Here is a 22,257-nt window from a genome sequence, read left to right on the forward strand (position 1 = left end):
AGGGCAGACACCATGAAAGGAGCAATCTCCCCACTTTACACCATGCTATTAGCAAAGATACATGCCCCACGGGCGCGATACATGCCTTTCTGGGAACAAGTGATAGGAGGAGATATTACGGAGGAGTGGGAACACATATGGGGAGATCTTACTCGGCACACCACTCAGTGGCTTTGAAGGAGGCACACTAGAAGACACTCTTTGACTGGTATCTCTATCGCACTAAACTCAAACAGATCTTCAAGGACACCTCAGATCTCTGCTGGCAAGGCTGTGGCCTACAGGGGGACTTTCGTCACATGTGGTGGGACTGCCCCGGTATCCGCGCATTTTGGGAGGAAATACTTTCACACATCAAAGACATGCTGGGGTACCCCATTCCAACAACAATGTATTTATTTTATTGAGAGCTGTGGCAAAGTTTATAAATGAGAAGCTGTGGCAAAGCTGCTCTACTTCCTCCAGCCATTCTTGGACTTCCTACAAGACCTTCTCACCCCCAAAATGGCAGCTCCTGATAGTGTACACAGAAAGAGGACTGCTGACTGAATACAAAAAAGGACCATTAACTGACCCCAACCAGGCCTGTTCCAGCAACAGAAAGAGGACTGCTTCACCACTACTAACTAGAGCCTTTTCTCTCTCGCTCAAGTGTCGGCCAACTTGCAGTGGCACTGACCGACTGTATCAACCTTCAAATAACCTGCAAAGATCCACAAAAAAAAATAATAAATAAATATATAATTAATTAAATAAAACGGAACTCTCACCCTCAATCCAGCCAAGCTGTCTTTTCCTAAAAAGTCTCACAATCCTAATGATTACCTGCCTCATGACTGCTGCTTACGGATGCAGGTCTCCTGGAGTGTGCCCAACCCTAGCCAACATGGTTGGTCCTGGTCTGACTGCCTCCGGGCCAAACTCTTACACCCTGGTTTACCCACCTAAACTATCCAAAACCGCTACAAAAGCCTTCAAACACCTCACATTGAAAAATCATCCGGAATCACTGGTCTTGGACCTAAGCTTCAGTGCAGACAAAGGCACTATCATCAACAACTTAGTTTTCTATTCCAGGAGAATCCATTCTTGGTGCAATACCCTCTCGCTACTCCTCAATGTACGCACAATCAAAAACATTCCCTATGGCACTAAGCTCTCAATAATGCCCTCAGCAACCCTGCGAGCCGACCTCACCATCACCCTCTACAAAAACGGCATTGTATTGAATCAAGCCACAAACAAAAACCTTAATAAATTTGCAGATCTCTTCACCTTCCTCCGCAACCATGTACATGACACTGGGAAGACGACCAACACCCAGCCTGACGTTAACCTGACCCCCCCCCCCCCCCCCCCCACCCCAGCCACCTCTCTAAGAGGTTCATCCAACGCAGTTCCTCCCAACCGCCCCCACTCACCTTCCGGCCTTGTCATAGGGAAGATCACCAACCCCCGTCCTGGTGATCCTCGGACCCTTTTGCCCAACACGACCAACTTCCCCAAGGCACTTCTCTAAGAGCCTCCAACTCTGCTCCTCCTGACCCCCAGCACACCTACCTGCCCTACTAACACGTCCACCTCGAGACCGCAGGTCTCCTCCCAGCTATTTTCCCCCTTGGTTTCCACTGCTTCCAATACAGCACACCCTACCTCCCTCAGTCCTCCTACCAACCTCCCCAACGCAATTGACCCGAGAACTCTGATCCCCTCACGCTCCCCACTCTGACTCCTCTGTCCCCAACACAGCACACCCTAACCCCCTCAGACCTCCCACAATCCTCCCTAACTAAATCGACCCAGGACCCTTGGTCCCTTCCATTCATGTGCTCCCCAATCTGACTCTAAGACTAGTACACCTCCAACGACTCTTGGGGATGCAGGGTTAGCTAGTCCCGCTAACACTCATTCCACCCCTTCTATGACCCCTAACAGAGTCCATCCTAACCCTCCCACTTCCCCCCCACCCCCTCCCTCCACTGATATCCACACTCGGCAGTTCAGAGCCACTAAAATTATTCAGAGCATCCACTTCACCATCCTGGATCTAACAAACCTCCTTCACCTCGCCAAACTCTCCCTCAACAACCTCAAGCCTAAGCCGAACTCCTCTTCCCCCTCCCATCCCAGAGCACTCCAAACACCCACTACCGACATCCTTGAGGAATTTTCTCCCTCATAAGCACCCTAGCTGCCTATCGGAGGAGGAAACACTTGACCTCGCCCTCTCCTAAAGCCTTTCCCTCACCACAAAAAAGCCACAAGACCGCACTGAAAAGTAAATCCATGACATTCTCCAGGACCATAATGCAGCCTCGCTCACTCTTTGTCTATCAGACGTGAGTGCTGCACACCCCAGCTGCACGGTCAATATCAACCCCTGCAGATCAGCTCCCCTCTGCAACAGAAGGGTGAACCGAAGCAATCTAGCGCCTGTACACATGTCTACCACGACTCCAGACACCACCTCCCTCCCCTCCCTAGTCTCTTAATTAACTGCCGATCGGCAGTAAAGCACGCCACCGACGTCAGTGCCCTCAGTCTGAAAAAATCCGACTTCGCTATTTTAACAGAATCATGGCTAAATAATTCATCATCCCCTTGCCTTGACCTCTTAGTCCCCCCTAACTTTAACATTACTAGACAGACCACATAACAAGAGAGGTGGCGGCATCGCCTGCATCTATCGCTCTAACCTCCTTGTCACCGAGCTTCTGGCGGATACTACAGATGCCTGCGAATATCTAGCCCTCTCAATCTGCAGTAACACCACCCATCTTTGCAACCTGCACATCTTTTACCACCCCCCAGGCGGGAACGACCCCTTCACAGACCACCTCATGGAAATTATCACAGCTAAGAGCTCCCTCAACACCAAAGACATTTTCCTTGGAGATTTCAACCTGCACTGGAACGATTTCAAGGACCCTCATGTGAACGCCATTAAAGACCTCCTGGCCGATCAAGCCCTGACCCAAGCTTGCTCACTCCCAACGCATGCAAAAGGGGCCACTCTTGACTGGATCATCTCTAAGGAGGCAACAGTCAAGCTTATCTCTGTAGACCCCTGTGTCTGGTCAGACCACCACGCCATCACTTTCCTTCTACCTGGCACCCACAAGATAAGACCACCACAACCGGTGCTTCCTGAATGCTGGGTCAGAGACACCAAGAACCTAGATCACAAGGAACTGGAGATCAGCTGCAAATCCGACCGCCACCCCCCCCCCCCACTCTGAGAACCAGACATGGATCAAAGCGATCACAGCCTTAAACTGCCCCCCGACCATTGTGAACTTTGACAAATCTCTGGGTATCACTTTGGACTACAACCTAAACATAAGAGACCACATCAACTCAATGGCCAAATCTTCCAGATTCCACTTGAGCTACCTTTGGAAATTGGAACCATTCCTTGACACTCCCGACCTAAAACTTGCAGTCCAATCCTTAGTTATTTCTAGGCTGGAATATGGCTGCTCCATCCTTTCTGGTTTACACAAAATCTCCCTAGCACCCTTAAAAGCCTGCCTCAACGCAGCTGCCAGACTACTTACCGGCACAAGGAAATTTGATCACATCACCCCTCATCTGAATTCGTTGAACTGGCTCCCTCTCGAGGCTAGGATCCATCTCAAGTTGACATGCATCACGCACAAGGCCCTACACTCAAACTCCTCTGCGTATCTTGCTCAGAAACTTGTGATATCCGGAGGAAGCAGAAATTCACGATCGGCCAGTGCCTACCCTCCTCCAGCCTACTCGCTTTTCGGGGGAAAAAAAAAAAACCTATAAATAGGGCTTTCACTGGAGCTGCACTTAATATGGAACTCCTTCCCTCCCGCCATCAGAAGAACCCCCTCTCTGGCACGCTCCAAAAAGGAGGCCAAATCCTTCCCCATGGGTAAATTAACTAATCCCGCTCCACTACCACCCCATAGACTACTGCCTCTATCCTGCGACCTCGCCCCACCAAGAAACCGGAGTCCGTCCTCAACAATTGTAATATGGACTATCCTGTTTAATGTTTTCTTTTTTTCTCTTTCCCTCATTCCCCCCTAATTTACAGTATCCTGTGTTACCCTTCCTATTGTTCACTCTGTGACTTCTGTAATGCGATCCGATACCCTAACGGGTGAAGTTTGAAATCTATAAAACACTAAATTAAATAATTAAATAAATAAATAATAAAATATAGGGAGCTCTGCTGGGCATTAGGGACCCCAGTCAAAAGCAGACAAGGCAAGAATGTGGGAGACAAAACCCACAATAGCAGCAGCCTGAAAGAAAAGACACGCCAGCGATATCGCTTTTGCACTCCAGACTATGGAGAATTCTCACCATGGAGAGGCTGGCCGATATTTTCAGGGGAGAATATGTGAATTTAGAGTATAAATGGGGTCCAATGGTAACCTTTCTGTCCCGTGGCCTGCCCTCTGCAGGTGTCCACCTTTAATTCGATTCATGCACCTCTTTCAGTTCCAATTAGGGTACGAGGGAGTATATGTAGCTCCAGCAGGTTCATTAACGTCCCAATGAGGAACAGTTGATAAGCTCTCACTGCCTTACCTCTAAGACACATCCGAGGACCTGACAAGTGATTTCAGAGATATCACCACCAGGGAAGGGGAGGAGGGAGGGCTAGGGGGCTTGGTTTAATGTTATAGTATAGAAGGTCACCCTTATTGTTTGATGTAGTAAAACAGGCATTCTATGGAGCATATGGGGGGGGAATGCGACAGGACTTCTCAGTATGTGAAACTGGACTCGTGCAAGCGGCTTGTATATGTCCGAAGTCCTGCGCACTCTACCATGTAATTTGTGGTACTTGATTGCAATGCTGAACAAAAAGATTTTTGACAAAAGTAATAAGTGCGCTCACACACACTGTGTCCTGCAGCGCACGCTTCAACTTGATACATTACAACTACCTTCACTGCACATACATAACACCGGTGAATTTGCACCACATTGCCTCGGACTGCCCGGATGCTAGCCCCCGGTATGGAGATACTGGCGGATTTCCTGCATTTAGCATGGGCGTGCTCTGGGGCGAATAGATTCAGGAGTCAGGTGGTGGAGATTGTGGGGGCACAGGCTTCTGGGTGGAGTGGTCACCACTGCATTGCTTACTGGAACACATCAAGAAACCCCAAAAAGCGGAAGCTAGCTTACAAACTCTTGCAACTACTCTTAGTTTTGGAAAAGCGTAGGGTTGCCATTACGTGGATGTGTGGTACAGAGACGGGTGTGAGAGGACTCTAGCGGAAGAAGCCCATATCAAAGCCATTTGAAGGGATTAAAACCTGGATGAAGACCTCAGGAAGTGCAGCGAGCTGTGCGACGCGTTCTTTAACTCTGAATCGAATGCAAGTGATCTGCATGAGCCAGAGATGAGTGAGGGCAAGACTGAGGAGGTGGGGTGGGCGGTGTCTGCGTGATACACCCAAAATGCAAAGGGAGGCTCTTCAAGGTATGGTAATTTGTTCTGCCATAAGCTGATATGTGCTGCTCATATACATATTTGTGCAAAATGGTTTTAAATAAGCCACACGTCATGACGTTTTGTACCAAATGAAACCTGACTTACCGAAACATACCTGCAAATTCAGATAAGTCCCCAAAAAACAGCTGTCACACCCCAATACCTCATGTAACACCTTAGCTAGTGGCGGGATGAAACACAAGTACCACTACTTACAGATAATGGTCTTACTAGCACTTCACAAATTTCAATACAAGATATGCACCATACAAAACACACCCGGACCTCAATCTTATAATTTATAAGAACAAAATACACAAATATTTGTACTTCTGTCAGTTGGTCTACACACTTATTACTTTGATAATGCTCACCTGATAGGGTATCAAGCTGTTCAAAGAAAGTGGCTGTTCAATTTCTGGAGGCTGTAGTTTGCTAAGGTAACCCAACATTGCCAAATCTCGTAGGATATTGCTATGGCATCGCCTGAAAGGATAATGTACAGATAAAATATTAATCAGGCATCTAAGTGCATAATATATGTTTGCATAGTTAGTTCAACACAGTATGAGAAAACGGACACCCACTGTCCAAATATTCAATATGCCTTTTAGAATTTTTTGACCCCCACAGTATTTCCATAAAACAAGTACTATAGAGCACACATTTTTCTACAAAGCAAAAAAGTCTCCTGAAACTTCCCAGTTAATGTGATGGTATATGCAGTTTGAGAATTTTTAGGCAGAGGTCATTGTTGTTGTTCTCTGGCAGTGAACTTCCAATTAGGCAATTATGATGATTATACGAACTTGCTCCTACCTTGACGAGAGAGAATTTTTTTTTTATTATTGTTTTTGTTTTGTTTTATACAGCGCAAACTAAACCCAATGATATCCGGTATCGGAGCACTTAACATGAGCACCAGTTTCGTTACAGAAGGACACATTCATTTTGTTAGGCACGGGGAGATCAAGTGATTTGCCCAGAATCACAGGATGTGGAGCGTCATTGCAGAGACTCGAACCTGGTTCCCTAGCTTCGAGGTTGTCCGCTCTAACCGTAAGGCTACATCCTCGCCACGGTCGTTGGTCTTGTTAATGTCAAAATGTGTGGGGAAAGACTTAGAGGCTCTTCTGAATGTTTTTTTTTTTTACATTGGGTTGTTAAAATGTTGGCTTTACACCAATGTGGAAGCCGTCAGAAAGGCTGGATCTACTGGGGTTAGCTAATGATGACCTGTGAGCTCCACCAGGGTGGAAGAAAATTTGGCCAATGCAACCTTATTAATAACCATCAGAGCTTTGTTATTTGGGAGTTGGGTTACGAAGCAGCAGTAGCTGGTTGAAGGATCTCCATCAGGAGGTTAGCTTTATTCTCCTCTATCATCAGTGGTAGTTCTAGTACTTCTGCTGCTTTTTTCAGCACGGCTGTAAAATATGCCACTACCGCAGAAGGCGCCCGGAAGGCATTCAAATGTTGCCTTCTGTGAGGTGCGTAGACATATTGCATTCAGGAAAGCAATATAGAGAAGTCCGCAACAAGCTGGCGGCCACACTATTGTCATGATCAACAATGTGTCGCATCGACACATTCCAAGTCTGTGCTGAAAATTTTGCTCATGCGTTGCCAGTATTCATACCTGGAGAAGGTCTGGACAGGGGCTGTTCCCTGCATTGGACCTCCTTCATCAAAGTCTGTACTTGCCTCCTGGAGTGCATCAAAATCGCGGCAGTCTTTGGCATGAACTCCCAAGCCAAGGTAGACACCTGCTGAACTTTGGGAGCTGGCGTAACTACAACTACAGGAGTGCCCAGAGGACAACTACTGGGGTCGACCGGCACCGAAAGATAACCCACCTGCCGTTTCCTAATTGACCCTCTTGCGGGTTTTATGTGGCTAAAAGGCACACCGGAAGGATACGAGGCACCTCACAAGAGCACCTTCATGGCCTGTGTAAACACCAAGACCTCTGAGGAAACCTTCTTCTGTACTGGAGGAAGCGTGGGTCCAGAGGCTACCCCATCAAACTCAAGCATGAAGAAAGACTTAGTTGCTGGGGGGGGGGGGGGGGGGGGGGGGGGGCGGGGAAAGAGGCCTGGAGACGTACCACTTGGGATAAAATGGTCCAGGGGCGGGTCTGTGCCGCTTATTATGCTTCCACTAAGAAAGGAAAAGTCCGGGACGTTGGACTTGGACTTCGCACCAAATTACTCTGGTAGTAATAGAGCGCGCTATAAAACAGCTAAAATAATTAAATAAATAAAGATCACGAGCATAAACAACACCAAGCCCAGAGCTAAGCACCCACAGCATTAAGAGCTTTGCCTACTGCTCCTTTATGGCTATGGACAAAGCCATATTGATCGTACAAATTAGAATTCTGCTGAGTCCTCAAGCTACACAAACAGACCCGTTTCATGCAGGAAGGATAGGGCTTAAAATCAAACTTCTTAGGTGGGGACACATACGGCCTAGCATTGCAATATTTTATTTTGATGGAAAAACGTTCCAGAGAGCGACTCTGGATCTGTGAAGGGCATGGAAAATAAGAAACTGACGTCAGAGGAGAAATTGATTGAGGGAACTGATCAATTTTCCTAAAATTATAGTACTACGCATGCACGACATTAGAGCTTGGATGTATGGAGTTATTTTGCTACCTATAGTGGAGTAGTAACGATTGGTAACACTGCAATTTGATTTACATGGATTTAGAATGTCATCCACACAACTCTGCCTTTATGTCCCTGTATAAACTGATTTTTAATTGCCAAAGCATTTAGTTTACTCAATAAACATAATGTAATTACACTTAAACCACCATCTGAAGCATTAAATGTCCTAATGTATAATTAGGTATTGATTAAAATTGTGCTAAAATCAATCTAGTGAACAGTAAATTGAATCCCAAACAGCTAGTGAAGGTCTTTGTGTGGAAATGTTCAGCTAGAGTCCTTCAATAAATGCGTGAATAAAAGGTATTCTAAAAAGGGAAAGACTCTTCTTTAGGACAATTACTCTGCATGGTTAAGCATGTGCTCCGATAGATGGAGGAACTGGAGTGCATACGAGTGAGTTTTCTATACTAAGGAGAAATGATTTAACATCTGGCGTGGCATAGCTACACTTAACCCCTGTAGTATTATAAGCAGGTGCTGGTTTCTCCTATGCTGAGGAGCGAGAGTCTCAACCAGAAAGCATGTGCATCTGCACTGCTTACAGAAGGGAATCTCTCTTTATCAGAGTACTTTAAGCCCTAGATTAATAAGATTGTGACTGAGTAACTGAATATAAAACAAAATCCTTAATCGGAGAATCAGTCAGGGAAGCCTTGCCGGTTAGTTTGTAATCCTCATTCATGTCATATTCTTTATTCATGCACCTCGGCTAGTCCGGAACGTCCAGTAGTGTGTCCAAGCCCACTTACTAATCATTAACAAAAGTGTCTCCATGATCTGGCCAGCTAGACTTCTTTTTAGGTCTTTTCTGGCGGTCTTCAATTTAGAGCCATTCCCTTGTAGTCACACATTTGTGTGGGAATAAATGCCACCCCCAGACCTAATGCTTCACTGCCTACCAGTTGTCAGAAGTGCCCCCCTAAGTTAGGGTGTTCCCAAATGGGAAAAATACTACAGGTTTGAGAGTGCTGGGCCTCATTTATGCACATTGCATGTTTAAGTAAATAGGCAGCGAAAGTAGGAGCCCTGAAGAAGGCAGTTGACTAATCCATATGGTTAATCAAACCACTGCAGTGCATCCTTTATATGCATGTTTTTTTAATAATATCCAAGATTCCCAAGGAATAAAAGAAACTACTTTGGGTGAAACAGATATTTTTGCCTGGGCCCCTGGCTTAATTCCAGAAAATTATTTTCTTTCCCGAATTTTTTTTCTAAGAGCTCCCTTCATAGGTTCCATCAACAAATGTCATGACCTACTCTGGTGAAGATGGGTCGCCCAGTATGCACGATAAGTTGTGGATGAGGTGACTTTTTCGTGATCTCATTTCTACTGCTTAAAGCTTCTTTCGCCTAGGCATTCGTATGTATATGTGCCTCAATGATTAAGAACTGATCCATTTATGTGTTTAAAGGATTTGTCCATTTGCAGCCACAGGCCGAATTCTGTGGGAACATCAAACTAAGACTCGGTTCAAACCAAGGTCTACAGAAGTATGGATAGAGCTGAAGGTCTTCATGGGAGCAGTATCAGATAGCTGGGTTATTGAGCTCTCTAAGAGGGTTGGTCCCATTTAGTCCCGGATGAGATAAAGGCAATTTTATAACAGATTGGTTTTATGCCTTTCCCAACATTAATTAGTTGTGTTCATCTGTTAAGGAAAGGACTAGTTCAATCCACTTTAGGAGGCCAGGGCTTTGAAAGATCTTCCTTCATGTTCCGTTTATCTAGAATTGCTTAAGCAGAGATAGGGGAACTTACAGGATCTCAAGTTCTCGGAGGTCAATCATGTGTGCCGAGGTTTTACAGATACAGAGAGGGTCTGTAACATGAAAGGCTTGGTGTCTGGTGCACAGTACGCTAATTATGAACCATTTCTTAAGTGTAAGTCAGAGAAATATCGAACAGGGGTAAGATGTTGGATTATTGTTTTTCAGCTTTAAGCACAATCTGGATGCTGGATTCTGTATTCTTTTGTTTAGAGGCGTGAATACCTTGCGTTGCTGTAGTCCAGCCTTGAGACGATTAACACCCTAGTAAATACCTAAATGGTTTGTCAGTAGAGGTTGGCTCATCATGGTTGTTGGAAAGATCTCTCACCACTGGATTCACCTGTGGAACAAAGGACATCTCAACATTACACTAGGGGTTGAACCGGAACAGGCCAAGAAGAGTGCAGTACTGAATTGATGGTAGGATAGTTCACAAGGATGAGAACCTTTTTATCATTTATACAGAGGAAACTGTCCTATGCCCAAGAGAATATGTGTTCTATGCATTTCGAGAAACTGTTGCTTATAGTGCCATACTTCCTCCCCAGTAATAGATGTTTGTGCGTTACCAGCACACATCTGGACCAGGAGGTGCTAGAAATCTATGATCGACAAGAGGGCACATGTGTATGTTGAACCGGAAAAAGTAGAATGATAAACCTTGGATCCTTCCAAAAAAAAAGCTGCGCAGCTGGGTTAATACAATGCAATCATGATATACTGGAATCCCAACAAGAGAAAAGAACAAATTGTGTCCAAAGTTGTATAAAACTCCTATCCATTCCTTCTACTAGTTTAGAATGATCTGCTGAGCCATCACGTCATAAGGAGCAGACAGATCAAGCCCACAAAATGATTTTCATCTAAGGCCCAGGGAAGCTCCCCATGAAGGGTTGTTAAGGCAGGCTCGGTTTCTTTTCTGGGTTGCAAACCCAACTGTCAATTGTGAAAAATGTTACTTTCCATACACACTTGCAGTTGGTAAGTGACCTCTCCTTAGAACTTATGCTTAGGAACTTGAAGACTGGTCTAGAATTGGCTAGGACGGGTGGGTCGACAGATGGCTTCTTAGGCAGAAGTGTCACTGTATAGGTTTAGGTTTGCTGACTGAGGCTAAATTATCTGCTCAGTTGAGTTTTTAAAAAACAGGACTTTTTTGTTTTGTTTGGTGCAAATGGAGGTACGTTTATGTACAGAATGAAATCAATCAAGTGAACCCTGAATCATCAGCCTGACCTCCCACCCCACAGTTACTGTGAACTAGCCTACTTTTTTTTTTAATCTCTTGCCATGCCAGCCTATGTCAAAACCCAGTTACCACAATCCAGTAATGCTTGGCCTTACTTATTCACGAAGATTCAATGGGCAATAGAAAATCTTGCAGGACCCAAGTCTGGATACAATTCAGGCCAAAGAGACAAGCCTAAGAATGTCAAACACAAAGTAGTTTGCCTCTAGTCACCTGAATCAGTCTGCATCGCAAAGGTCCGGCACTCTAAACAGGAAGGTCAGGAGAAAGACAAAGTGACCTGAAAACTCAACCACAGTTATGCAGCATGGGCAACAAAAAGCTAGCTGGGTCTTCAGGAGTAGTCAGTGTTATATTAATATAAATATAGTACAGTATATAACCCAAGTTAATATCATACCATAATACTCAGTGGTTGGGCCATATATCACAGATCATACAGGCTGCATGGAAGTGCTTTTACTGCTTGACACTATTACACTCACATAAGACAAACTGCTAAGTGCAGCGGTCAAAGTGCATTAAAGAAATTATGGAAACGGTCAAGCTGCGGTTTTTTTGGGGGGGGGGGGGGGGGGGGGGGGGGGCTTTCACCATCAGGTAGCTAGCTACATGTACAATAACTGGCAGCTTAAATGAAAACTAAATTGGAAAAGTTGTTACTCATTGGGAAATGCACTATAGTACATTCTGAAACCTCTACTAGTTAATGCACTGCAGATGTCTGTGTGTAACCAGAGAGTCGCAGAATTAAATGATGGTTGGTGCAGTGGAGATTAGTAACGTGTGTATTTTTAGTGCTACGCGATGACAGCCTGGGCAGAAAGCAATGTGAATATGCAAGTCATTACTTTAAACTTCTAACACACAGTACAAGATAGACCGCAACAAAATGCACTAAACGTTTTAAGCTAAAAAGGTGTTTCTAAAATATAGAGTTTAGTGATATTCTGACTGTATGTAATGCTATTTTTTTTACATAATTGCCTTCTCAACACCTAGTCTGGGGTAGTAAACACTATACGATTAAAAGCGCTCACTTCATAGATCAGTTGTATACTCTTTGCACTACCACTCAAAAAAGAATACATCTTTGGCATCACAAAGCTTTGAGTGATTCAATCAATTAAAGCCAGTACAGGCTTCCAAGCATCCTCTTATTTATTTATTTATTTATTTTGAAAGTTTTATATAGCGCGAACAAGATCTTCGCAGATATCAGAGCGCTTTACATAGGTGAATAGCAGAATATACACAGATACATCTATAGTGTTAAAAGTACAGTGAAATGAAGCAGGCTCCCTGGCAGCAGTTTGTTTAGCTGCCTTGCCCACTTCAGTTTCACAGCACAGGAGACTCACTGAATGACACTTCAGCGGAAGCACTAAAACTATCAGAATTAACCATTCCGGGACGGTTGTATATTCATAACAAGCATTTACAATGCAATGGTCTCGGCATCATTAAAGGTAGAGCTATTGGCATTGCTCATGACATTTCTTTTAATCATAAATAAATGGCATTGTCATTTACATTGCCAATACACAGCACTCTGCACTCAACAGCACTCACTACTCTGCACTCAACAGCACTCACTACTCTGCACTCAACAGCACTCACTACTCTGCACCTGCACTCACTACTCTGCACTCAACAGCACTCACTACTCTGCACCTGCACTCACAACTCTGCGCACTCACAACTCTGCGCACTCACAACTCTGCGCACTCACAACTCTGCGCACTCACAACTCTGCGCACTCACAACTCTGCGCACTCACAACTCTGCGCACTCACAACTCTGCGCACTCACAACTCTGCGCACTCACAACTCTGCGCACTCACAACTCTGCGCACTCACAACTTTACCGCCCGCTTTCAAAGAGGAAGCAGTTTCCATTTTAAGGAGCTCTGACAGTCTTATAGTGTTGAAGATGTCAGCAATGTGAAGCCACTTCTTGCCATAGAATACTAGCAGATATGTTGTCTAGGTGCCATGTTACTGGTTTCTGCCCCAACAAACTGCCCTTCGCCTGGTGTATTTTCTTTACCCACTTGGCGAATTGTGCGATCTTTCTTTAATCACTTCGCGGGGGGGGGGACGGGAAAGTTCATCGAGACTGCTCAATATCTTGCCTGCTGAATATTCTCAAACCGTCTTCAAGGAGCACTGTGACCCTGTAAAGAAAAGAGCTACAGGGCAACACCCAATCAGAGAGCCCAATGGAGTCAGCTCTTCCCAGCCAAGGGGGGGACGGGAGAGACTCGCGGGGGGGGACGGGAGAGCCTGGGGGGACGGGAGAGCCTCGGGGGACGGGAGAGCCTCGGGGGACGGGAGAGCCTCGGGGGACGAGGCGCGGGGGACGGGAGAGCCTCGGGGGACGGGAGAGCCTCGGGGGACGGGAGAGCCTCGTTACTGGTGCCATGTTACTGGTTTCTGCCCCAACAAACTGCCCTTCGCCTGGTGTATTTTCTTTACCCACTTGGCGAATTGTGCGATCTTTCTTTAATCACTTCATCTCCCACTGCCTTTCTTCCTTTATCTACAAACATTACGAGTCCTGAAGAAGAAAGCACTAGACAATATAACAGGTATATGCTAACGCTGAATAGAAGCTTAAGGCCACTAAAGGGTAAAATTGGTTCTAGACTTGATCAGAAAGAAGGGTAGGAAAACAGATTACAGAAATGCATTGAAAGCAGCGGCAGATTTAAACTTTAAAGTTCATCGAGACTGCTCAATATCTTGCCTGCTGAATATTCTCAAACCGTCTTCAAGGAGCACTGTGACCCTGTAAAGAAAAGAGCTACAGGGCAACACCCAATCAGAGAGCCCAATGGAGTCAGCTCTTCCCAGCCAAGGGGGGGAACGGGAGAGACTCGCAGGGGGGGGGGGGGAATGAGACTCGGGGGGGGGGGGGTGGAGAGACTCGCGGGGGGGGGGACGGTAGAGACTCGCGGGGGGGGGGGGGGAGAGACTCGCGGGGGGGGGGACGGGAGAGCCTCGGGGGACGAGGCGCGGGGGACGGGAGAGCCTCGGGGGACGGGAGAGCCTCGGGGGGACGGGAGAGCCTCGGGGGGACGGGAGAGCCTCGGGGGGACGGGAGAGCCTCGGGAGAGCCTCGGGGGACGGGAGAGCCTCGGGAGAGCCTCGGGGGACGGGAGAGCCTCGGGGGACGGGAGAGCCTCGGGGGACGGGAGAGCCTCGGGGGACGGGAGAGCCTCGGGGGACGGGAGAGCCTCGGGGGACGGGAGAGCCTCGGGGGACGGGAGAGCCTCGGGAGAGCCTCGGGAGAGCCTCGGGAGAGCCTCGGGGGACGGGAGAGCCTCGGGAGAGCCTCGGGAGAGCCTCGGGCGGGGGGGGGAAGAAAAATAAAACGGCAAAAACAAAACATGGAAAGAAAAATAAAACGGCATAGAAGACAAGACCGCTATAGATATTTTTTGCATAGTGCCCCAGAGATATTTCGGCGTACATTATCAGATGTGTGTGTGTGTTTTTACTGAGATTTGTGAATGATTGTTTCAAGTGTGCAGATCCCTATAGATTCTAGGCGTACAGAGCTCTATAGTTGTTTCTTTGTTCAGGCGACCAGCGGATTGTAGTTACTTTGGTGTACAGAGCCCAATAGATGCGTTGGTGTAGACAGCCTTTTAGATATGTATGTACGTGTGTGTGTTTTGTACATGTTTTCCGGTGCTGCATGGTCGTGTACAGGGCCCTGCAGGTTGAGAAGCCCTATAAATATGCGTGTGTGTTTTAGACGCACAGAGCCCTGTAGATACATGGGTGCACGGATCCCTATAGACGCTCTGGTGTTCAGAGCTCAGTGGGGTCAGTACTCTTAGAGCTATTTCGTGTACGCTGACCTGGTGATTTTTTCGTGTACTGTGCTCCTTTAGAATGGTGCTTAGGTGTACAGATCTCTTTGGAAGGTCATGGGCACAGAAGGCAGAAATATTTTATAGTTCTCTGTGAGTCTGGAATTCTTAGTACTCAGACTGAGAATAACTATCGCCGAGGCAGCATCTATGATTCATTGGACAGTGTCTGGCATGACGCCCTACCACTGGCTGGGGAAGTCTTATCAGCTGACCGTGGGATCCGTGATAGAGATAGGGGGCAGGCAGCTGCGGAGGGAGGACGGGAGAGCCTCGGGGGACGGGAGAGCCTCGGGGGACGGGAGAGCCTCGGGGGAGCCTCGGGGGACGGGAGAGCCTCGGGAGAGCCTCGGGGGACGGGAGAGCCTCGGGAGAGCCTCGGGGGACTGGAGAGCCTCGGGAGAGCCTCGGGGGACGGGAGAGCCTCGGGAGAGCCTCGGGGGACGGGAGAGCCTCGGGGGACGGGAGCCTCGGGGGACGGGAGAGCCTCGGGAGAGCCTCGGGGGACGGGAGAGCCTCGGGAGAGCCTCGGGGGACGGGAGAGCCTCGGGGGACGGGAGAGCCTCGGGAGAGCCTCGGGGGACGGGAGAGCCTCGGGAGAGCCTCGGGGGACGGGAGAGCCTCGGGCGGGGGGGGGTGGAAGAAAAATAAAACGGCAAAAACAAAACATGGAAAGAAAAATAAAACTGCAAAAACAAAACGGCGGCCACAACGACTTTCGGATTCGGGGCGGGAACGAGGACAGCGGGAGCATGCGACCTACCTCATGTACAACAAACAGCTTAATGGCGGCCGGCGCTCCTGAAATTTTTCGGAATTGGGGGCGTGGTTTTGATGTTCTGAGTGACGGACAACGTCACTGTCTAAAGAACATCAAAAATGACGCCCCCAAATCCGAAAAGGACGGGGCTACATTGGAGTGACTGATCTCTCCTCCAATGGCTGGCCTCCGTTTAGGAAGCCAGCCAATGAAGGAGAGATGGGGCACGGAGGCGGGACCTTCGGCGCTACTCAGACTCATTAAATCTCCGGCCTAAGACTGCGCAAGCGCAGCCTTTTAGGCCTTCGACCTAAAAAAGTAAGGGGGAACAGTTTCTCACAAATCAAATATGGGCACATCATGCCCCTTTGATTCTGCCCTCTTCACCCTCTAAGTGTCACATCCACCACCCAAGACTGCACCATCCAGCAAATAAACCACTCATCACCAACTGAACATCGAAGAAGGGTAAGATGTTTGATTTTTTTTTAGCTTTAGGCACAATCTGGATGCATGCTTCTGGAACAATGGAAGAGATCTGCCACATCCTGCTGGCCAAGACAGGATTTTAAGTGAATCCACCACTGCAGGTTCAACATACTACGACTGCTACTTGACATCTCACAGTGACAATCAGATATGGAGGATATTAACTAAGTCCGTCCAAGCAGCTGTCTCCATTTCTTCCATTAACCTATGCCTGCTCAGAACTATAACCTTTAAACAAAAGATCTTGAAATGGACAGCTCAGCGCAGTAAACAAAAAAGTGTGCTTATAACATAAATACCATAAAGAAACATGCATAAATTCTCAAAGCTGCCAGCTAATTGAAAACAATTAATTGTGTGTCTGTCTCTTATATTTCATCCATCATACTGCTAAATGCTGCATCCCAAAACACAATAACCACACCTTGCTAGTCATCATACAGGACATGGAAACACTTGCTGCACAGGGTCCAAATAAAGACACCAAGCACCAATCAGTGTGTAGCACATGCCACCCATGTAGCAAAGTGCTTCAGTGACCCACACAGGGGTAGCAAAAGCTACATAAAAAAGTTACAATACAATTACCGCCTGTTTGAGTTATGCCGGTACTGGTACACTTTGAGAAAAGTACTGTTATCACTCTCATCTGGAACTAAAGTCTGCAGAAAAATATAGGTGCATTCGCTTGTAAAGATTTTAATGATACATGTGGATACCACCAAATGTCCCGAGAAACAATGCTATGTTTCAATAGTAGAGTAAGAAGGAATTTAATAAGAAGTTGATCTTGAAATAACACCTCAATTACAGACATACTTCTATTGGCAATTAATGCCGGTATGTGCACCTTTTAAAATTAAACTACGGATGTGGGCCTTGAGGGACCATCTGAATAAAAAAGTGAAATGCCATCCACCTAGTTGTTGTTTTTGACTCCGTTTCCTATCTCAGCGCTGGGATGCCTTGCGCTATAGAAGTGCGTTTCATTCATTCATTGACTGGGCGCTCCCAGGAGCACCAAGGTGACACACTGGAAAGAAAGCCCGGATAGCATGGAGCCTAGTTAATGAACAGCATATGAAAAAACTCTAATGAATGAAAAAGTAACAATCGGCCTCGGTAGATGGATATATTTAATTTGAGCGGGTGGGTGCCAAGGCACTTATTTTTCCAGTACGGACATTTCCAGAGAGCAAGTGACTTAAAAATATACAATGGGGAAAGGAGGAGGAAGTGAAAAGGAGAAAAAACATCAGATGGAGGAAGCAGGAACCTGCAAGAATGAGATAAAGGAGTGTGAGGTAGTGGGCTAAAAAGACATGAGGTGGATTCAAGACTACATAGGCTTGGCACTCAGTGCGCCATATTTTAATAGCGCTGGCCTCAAGCTTCTGAGCAGAGCTCTGGTCACTGGCATAGATTCTTCTACAAATTAAGTGCCGCCCTAAAATCATGTCAAGGTGCTCGAAGACTAGGGAGGGGAACAAAGATTCTAAGAAGTATGGTAAGAATAAGGATGGATTGGAGGGATTAAAAGTGAGGAGAAAAAAAAGCCTGAGGCATGAGTAATGAAGACACGCATTTTAACAAATGCAAAAGTACATTTTGGGTAGTCTAACTTAACCAGCTAGCTGGTGAGTCAATAAAAAAGAAAAACAAGCACTGGCGTTGCCAATAGGTCTCGCAGTAGGAAAGTTGGAGCTATTACAATTGCAAATAACAATGCCTTTTATTTTGCATGTTAAAAACATAAAGGGCTTTGTCATTTAAAAAACCAATATCTCCAACTTTCCTACTGCGAGACCTATTGTGCACTGCACAGTGTGTGTGAAAGTGGCACTGCGTGGCTGAGTGGCGTTGCGTAGGTGAGTGGCGTTGCGTAGGTGAGTGGCGTTGCGTAGGTGAGTGGCGTTGCGTAGGTGAGTGGCGTTGCGTAGGTGAGTGGCGTTGCGTAGGTGAGTGGCGTTGCGTAGGTGAGTGGCGTTGCGTAGGTGAGTGGCGTTGCGTAGGTGAGTGGCGTTGCGTAGGTGAGTGGCGTTGCGTAGGTGAGTGGCGTTGCGTAGGTGAGTGGCGTTGCGTAGGTGAGTGGCGTTGCGTAGGTGAGTGGCGTTGCGTAGGTGAGTGGCGTTGCGTAGGTGAGTGGCGTTGCGTAGGTGAGTGGCGTTGCGTAGGTGAGTGGCGTTGCGTAGGTGAGTGGCGTTGCGTAGGTGAGTGGCGTTGCGTAGGTGAGTGGCGTTGCGTAGGTGAGTGGCGTTGCGTAGGTGAGTGGCGTTGCGTAGGTGAGTGGCGTTGCGTAGGTGAGTGGCGTTGCGTAGGTGAGTGGCGTTGCGTAGGTGAGTGGCGTTGCGTAGGTGAGTGGCGTTGCGTAGGTGAGTGGCGTTGCGTAGGTGAGTGGCGTTGCGTAGGTGAGTGGCGTTGCGTAGGTGAGTGGCGTTGCGTAGGTGAGTGGCGTTGCGTAGGTGAGTGGCGTTGCGTAGGTGAGTGGCGTTGCGTAGGTGAGTGGCGTTGCGTAGGTGAGTGGCGTTGCGTAGGTGAGTGGCGTTGCGTAGGTGAGTGGCGTTGCGTAGGTGAGTGGCGTTGCGTAGGTGAGTGGCGTTGCGTAGGTGAGTGGCGTTGCGTAGGTGAGTGGCGTTGCGTAGGTGAGTGGCGTTGCGTAGGTGAGTGGCGTTGCGTAGGTGAGTGGCGTTGCGTAGCGTTGCGTAGGTGAGTGGCGTTGCGTAGGTGAGTGGCGTTGCATGGTTGAGTGGCGTTGCATGGTTGAGTGGCGTTGCATGGTTGAGTGGCGTTGCATGGTTGAGTGGCGTTGCATGGTTGAGTGGCGTTGCATGGTTGAGTGGCGTTGCATGGTTGAGTGGCGTTGCATGGTTGAGTGGCGTTGCATGGTTGAGTGGCGTTGCATGGTTGAGTGGCGTTGCATGGTTGAGTGGCGTTGCATGGTTGAGTGGCGTTGCATGGTTGAGTGGCGTTGCATGGTTGAGTGGCGTTGCATGGTTGAGTGGCGTTGCATGGTTGAGTGGCGTTGCATGGTTGAGTGGCGTTGCATGGTTGAGTGGCGTTGCATGGTTGAGTGGCGTTGCATGGTTGAGTGGCGTTGCATGGTTGAGTGGCGTTGCATGGTTGAGTGGCGTTGCATGGTTGAGTGGCGTTGCATGGTTGAGTGGCGTTGCATGGTTGAGTGGCGTTGCATGGTTGAGTGGCGTTGCATGGTTGAGTGGCGTTGCATGGTTGAGTGGCGTTGCATGGTTGAGTGGCGTTGCATGGTTGAGTGGCGTTGCATGGTTGAGTGGCGTTGCATGGTTGAGTGGCGTTGCATGGTTGAGTGGCGTTGCATGGTTGAGTGGCGTTGCATGTGTCAGAGGCTAAATGTAGCACAGGGAGACCTCCAGCGGTAAGACAATCAAAAACAACTTAGAAAACATTTCACAGTATGAAAAGATCAAACTCATGAACGAGCGTGATACACCTCAGCTAAAAATCATGATAAATAACACACATTAGAAGTGAAACTGCAAGTACAGAAGGACCAGCTTTGCTTGTTTAAAACTCCCACTTCAGGCAGATGAGTGTAATGTGTAAAGCGTCTTGTGCACATGAGCAGATCAGATCGTGGAGTCTGGAAGCAAATACAAACAAGAGGAATGACTGAGGCGCATTGGTGTGAAGCACATCAAAGGGCTTCTCCTCCCCTAATTAGGTGAGGAGAAGCCGTTCCGGGAAACTGAAAGTACGGCCGGCCGCAATTAGGGGAGGAGAAGCCCTTTGATGTGCTGGGCTGGCTGGCCCTGAATGCGCGTGCATGTTATCACGTGGTTCACGTGAACAGCATGAAAACCGCGGGGCTGAAAGCCCTTTGGTTTGAAGATGTTTTCGCCACATGAATTCTCGCTCCGCTCGATGCGCTTGCGCACATCGATAGGTCGCGAGACCTAAAAAAAAAAAAGAGGCTGACTCATAACAGTAACGTCAGGTAGAAATAATCAGACTGTAAAGAAATGGGGCCTGGTAGCATCAGAAATAAAAGGTAGACATTTTTTTCCATAATTAAGAACAAATTACATTTTTTTTAAATTAAACCCTACCCTGCTCCCTTGGTCTCGGCCTGCACATTTACATCAGCTCTTTCATTCTGTTTTACTGCAATATTAAGTTTGAACTTTAAGTACTTGCACAAGTTTGAGTTCTTTGAACCACCAGATTTTAAGCAAACACTGTTCAGATAAGGTATTTTGTCATTATTTTCCATTTTCATACGTGCTTATTCCAGTTAAATCGAAGCTAATCTTGCCCTTCCCAGCCAGCTGAAATATACACAGTAATGGCACAATAGACTTTGGTAAAAAACAAAAACGTATGTTAAGCCACCATGGAGCTGTAATTTTACAAATTGATTTGACAGGGAGATTTCATTCCAGGACATAGGATTAGAATCAATATTTTAATTAATTACAAACTGACAATGATTTGTAATGGCTTACATGTTATTGGAGTCCCCTGCACCAGAAAACTCTGAAGAAACACTTAGAAGTTCATGTTCTGTCGATATCTGGAAATGACAATTGCCACCACTTTCTTCCATAGGCTCTTCATCCTCGGGACTGATCCCTACATTTTTAGGTTTTACTTGTGGTTTTCCTTTTGTATGTAGCCCACAGGCTTCGTGAATATACTGTGGTGTAAGCTGTGGCATGTCATCACAGTCCTTCACTGAGATTTGGACAATGTGACTCGGAGACACCAGTCTTATTATATCAATCAAAAGCATTAGACCAAATCCTGTGGTAAAATAAGCAAACAGTAGTCTAAATGTAACATTGTACACGCTGAACAAAACAGACAAAGAAAGAGCAGGAAGAGGTCTGGGATTCAAGTACAAGAGTGTACACAGAAGGGTAAATACAATAACATGCCAGATTGAGCACAGCAAAAAACAGATTGTAACCACAGTAGTACAGCATGCATAGTAGAAAATGGACAGTTAACATAAGAACACACCGCAAACCCTTCATGAACCAAATCATCTATATTAAACAGGAAAGGGAACAAAGCCAAATATGCGCGGTTACCTGCAGGAGCTCTATCTACATAGCAGGAATGGAACAGCACCTCAAACATTAGCAAAGCAGCTGAGAAGTATTTACCCAATCACAGTAGAAATCTGACACTAAGCCACGTTTGCAACATAAGTACACGAGTTTACAGATCAACAAACGGACGGGGGGGGGGGGGGGGGGGCAGACAATACTAAGAGGACCATAAGCTAAGCTGGAAACTGAAGGATGTACGGATATAGCAGACCAACAGCAGCATAGCAGGCAACTGACAATAACCGAAGCATGAAGGGGTCAGTGCATAGCAAAATACTGATAGATAATTAAGTAGGAATGGTTGCACAGCCGGAACCTAATATAGATACGAGTGAATACAAAGAACTAAACATTTGTACAAGTAATGATTATACACAGCTGGGAATATATTAAAATGCCAATTTAATACAGTACATAGTGGCAAAGTGACAGGTACAGGTAAAGTTGGCAATATCTGTTATACAAAAGAATTAACTTAACAAATACGATCTTTGAAGACATTATAACCAACAACAAAACTTCAACACTTACCTTTCACCCAACCTAAAGTATTGATGATAAGAGGTGCCTCTCTCTTATAGGAACCACTGACATATTTCACTGCATCAATATATCTTTCTAAATCATTTTCACAGGAAGCCTCCCCATAATAGACCATTCTTCGTGGCTCCCTCTGGTGCGTAAACGGAGGACCTAAAGAAATAATATATTTTTTTAAAGTAAGAAACTAAACAGAAAGAAAAAGTAAAATGGCAAGATACTCAATTAGGTGGTGGAAGCAAATGATGAAGAAATCCAAGTAGTCGAGGGTCATGCGTTAATGAGATGGTCACCATAACCCAGTGGTTCCCAAAC

General features: G+C 46.7%; 1 protein-coding gene across 2 annotated transcripts in view; it reads right to left on the minus strand.

Moving 5' to 3' along the window:
- NOL9 (nucleolar protein 9) overlaps positions 1-22,257 on the minus strand; it is a 180,786-nt gene that overhangs the window by 107,658 nt on the left and 50,871 nt on the right. For both annotated transcript variants that reach the window (XM_086921676.1, XM_086921675.1), the window contains exons 7-9: positions 21,934-22,095; positions 20,794-21,091; positions 5,860-5,971 (exon numbers count right to left, since the gene is read on the minus strand). In XM_086921676.1, the coding sequence (XP_086777802.1) occupies positions 5,860-5,971; positions 20,794-21,091; positions 21,934-22,095 (572 nt within the window). The remainder of the gene's footprint in view (positions 1-5,859; positions 5,972-20,793; positions 21,092-21,933; positions 22,096-22,257) is intronic.

This window comes from Lissotriton vulgaris, chromosome 5 (assembly GCF_964263255.1).
Source record: "Lissotriton vulgaris chromosome 5, aLisVul1.2, whole genome shotgun sequence".
Classification (NCBI taxonomy): Eukaryota; Metazoa; Chordata; class Amphibia; order Caudata; family Salamandridae; genus Lissotriton; species Lissotriton vulgaris.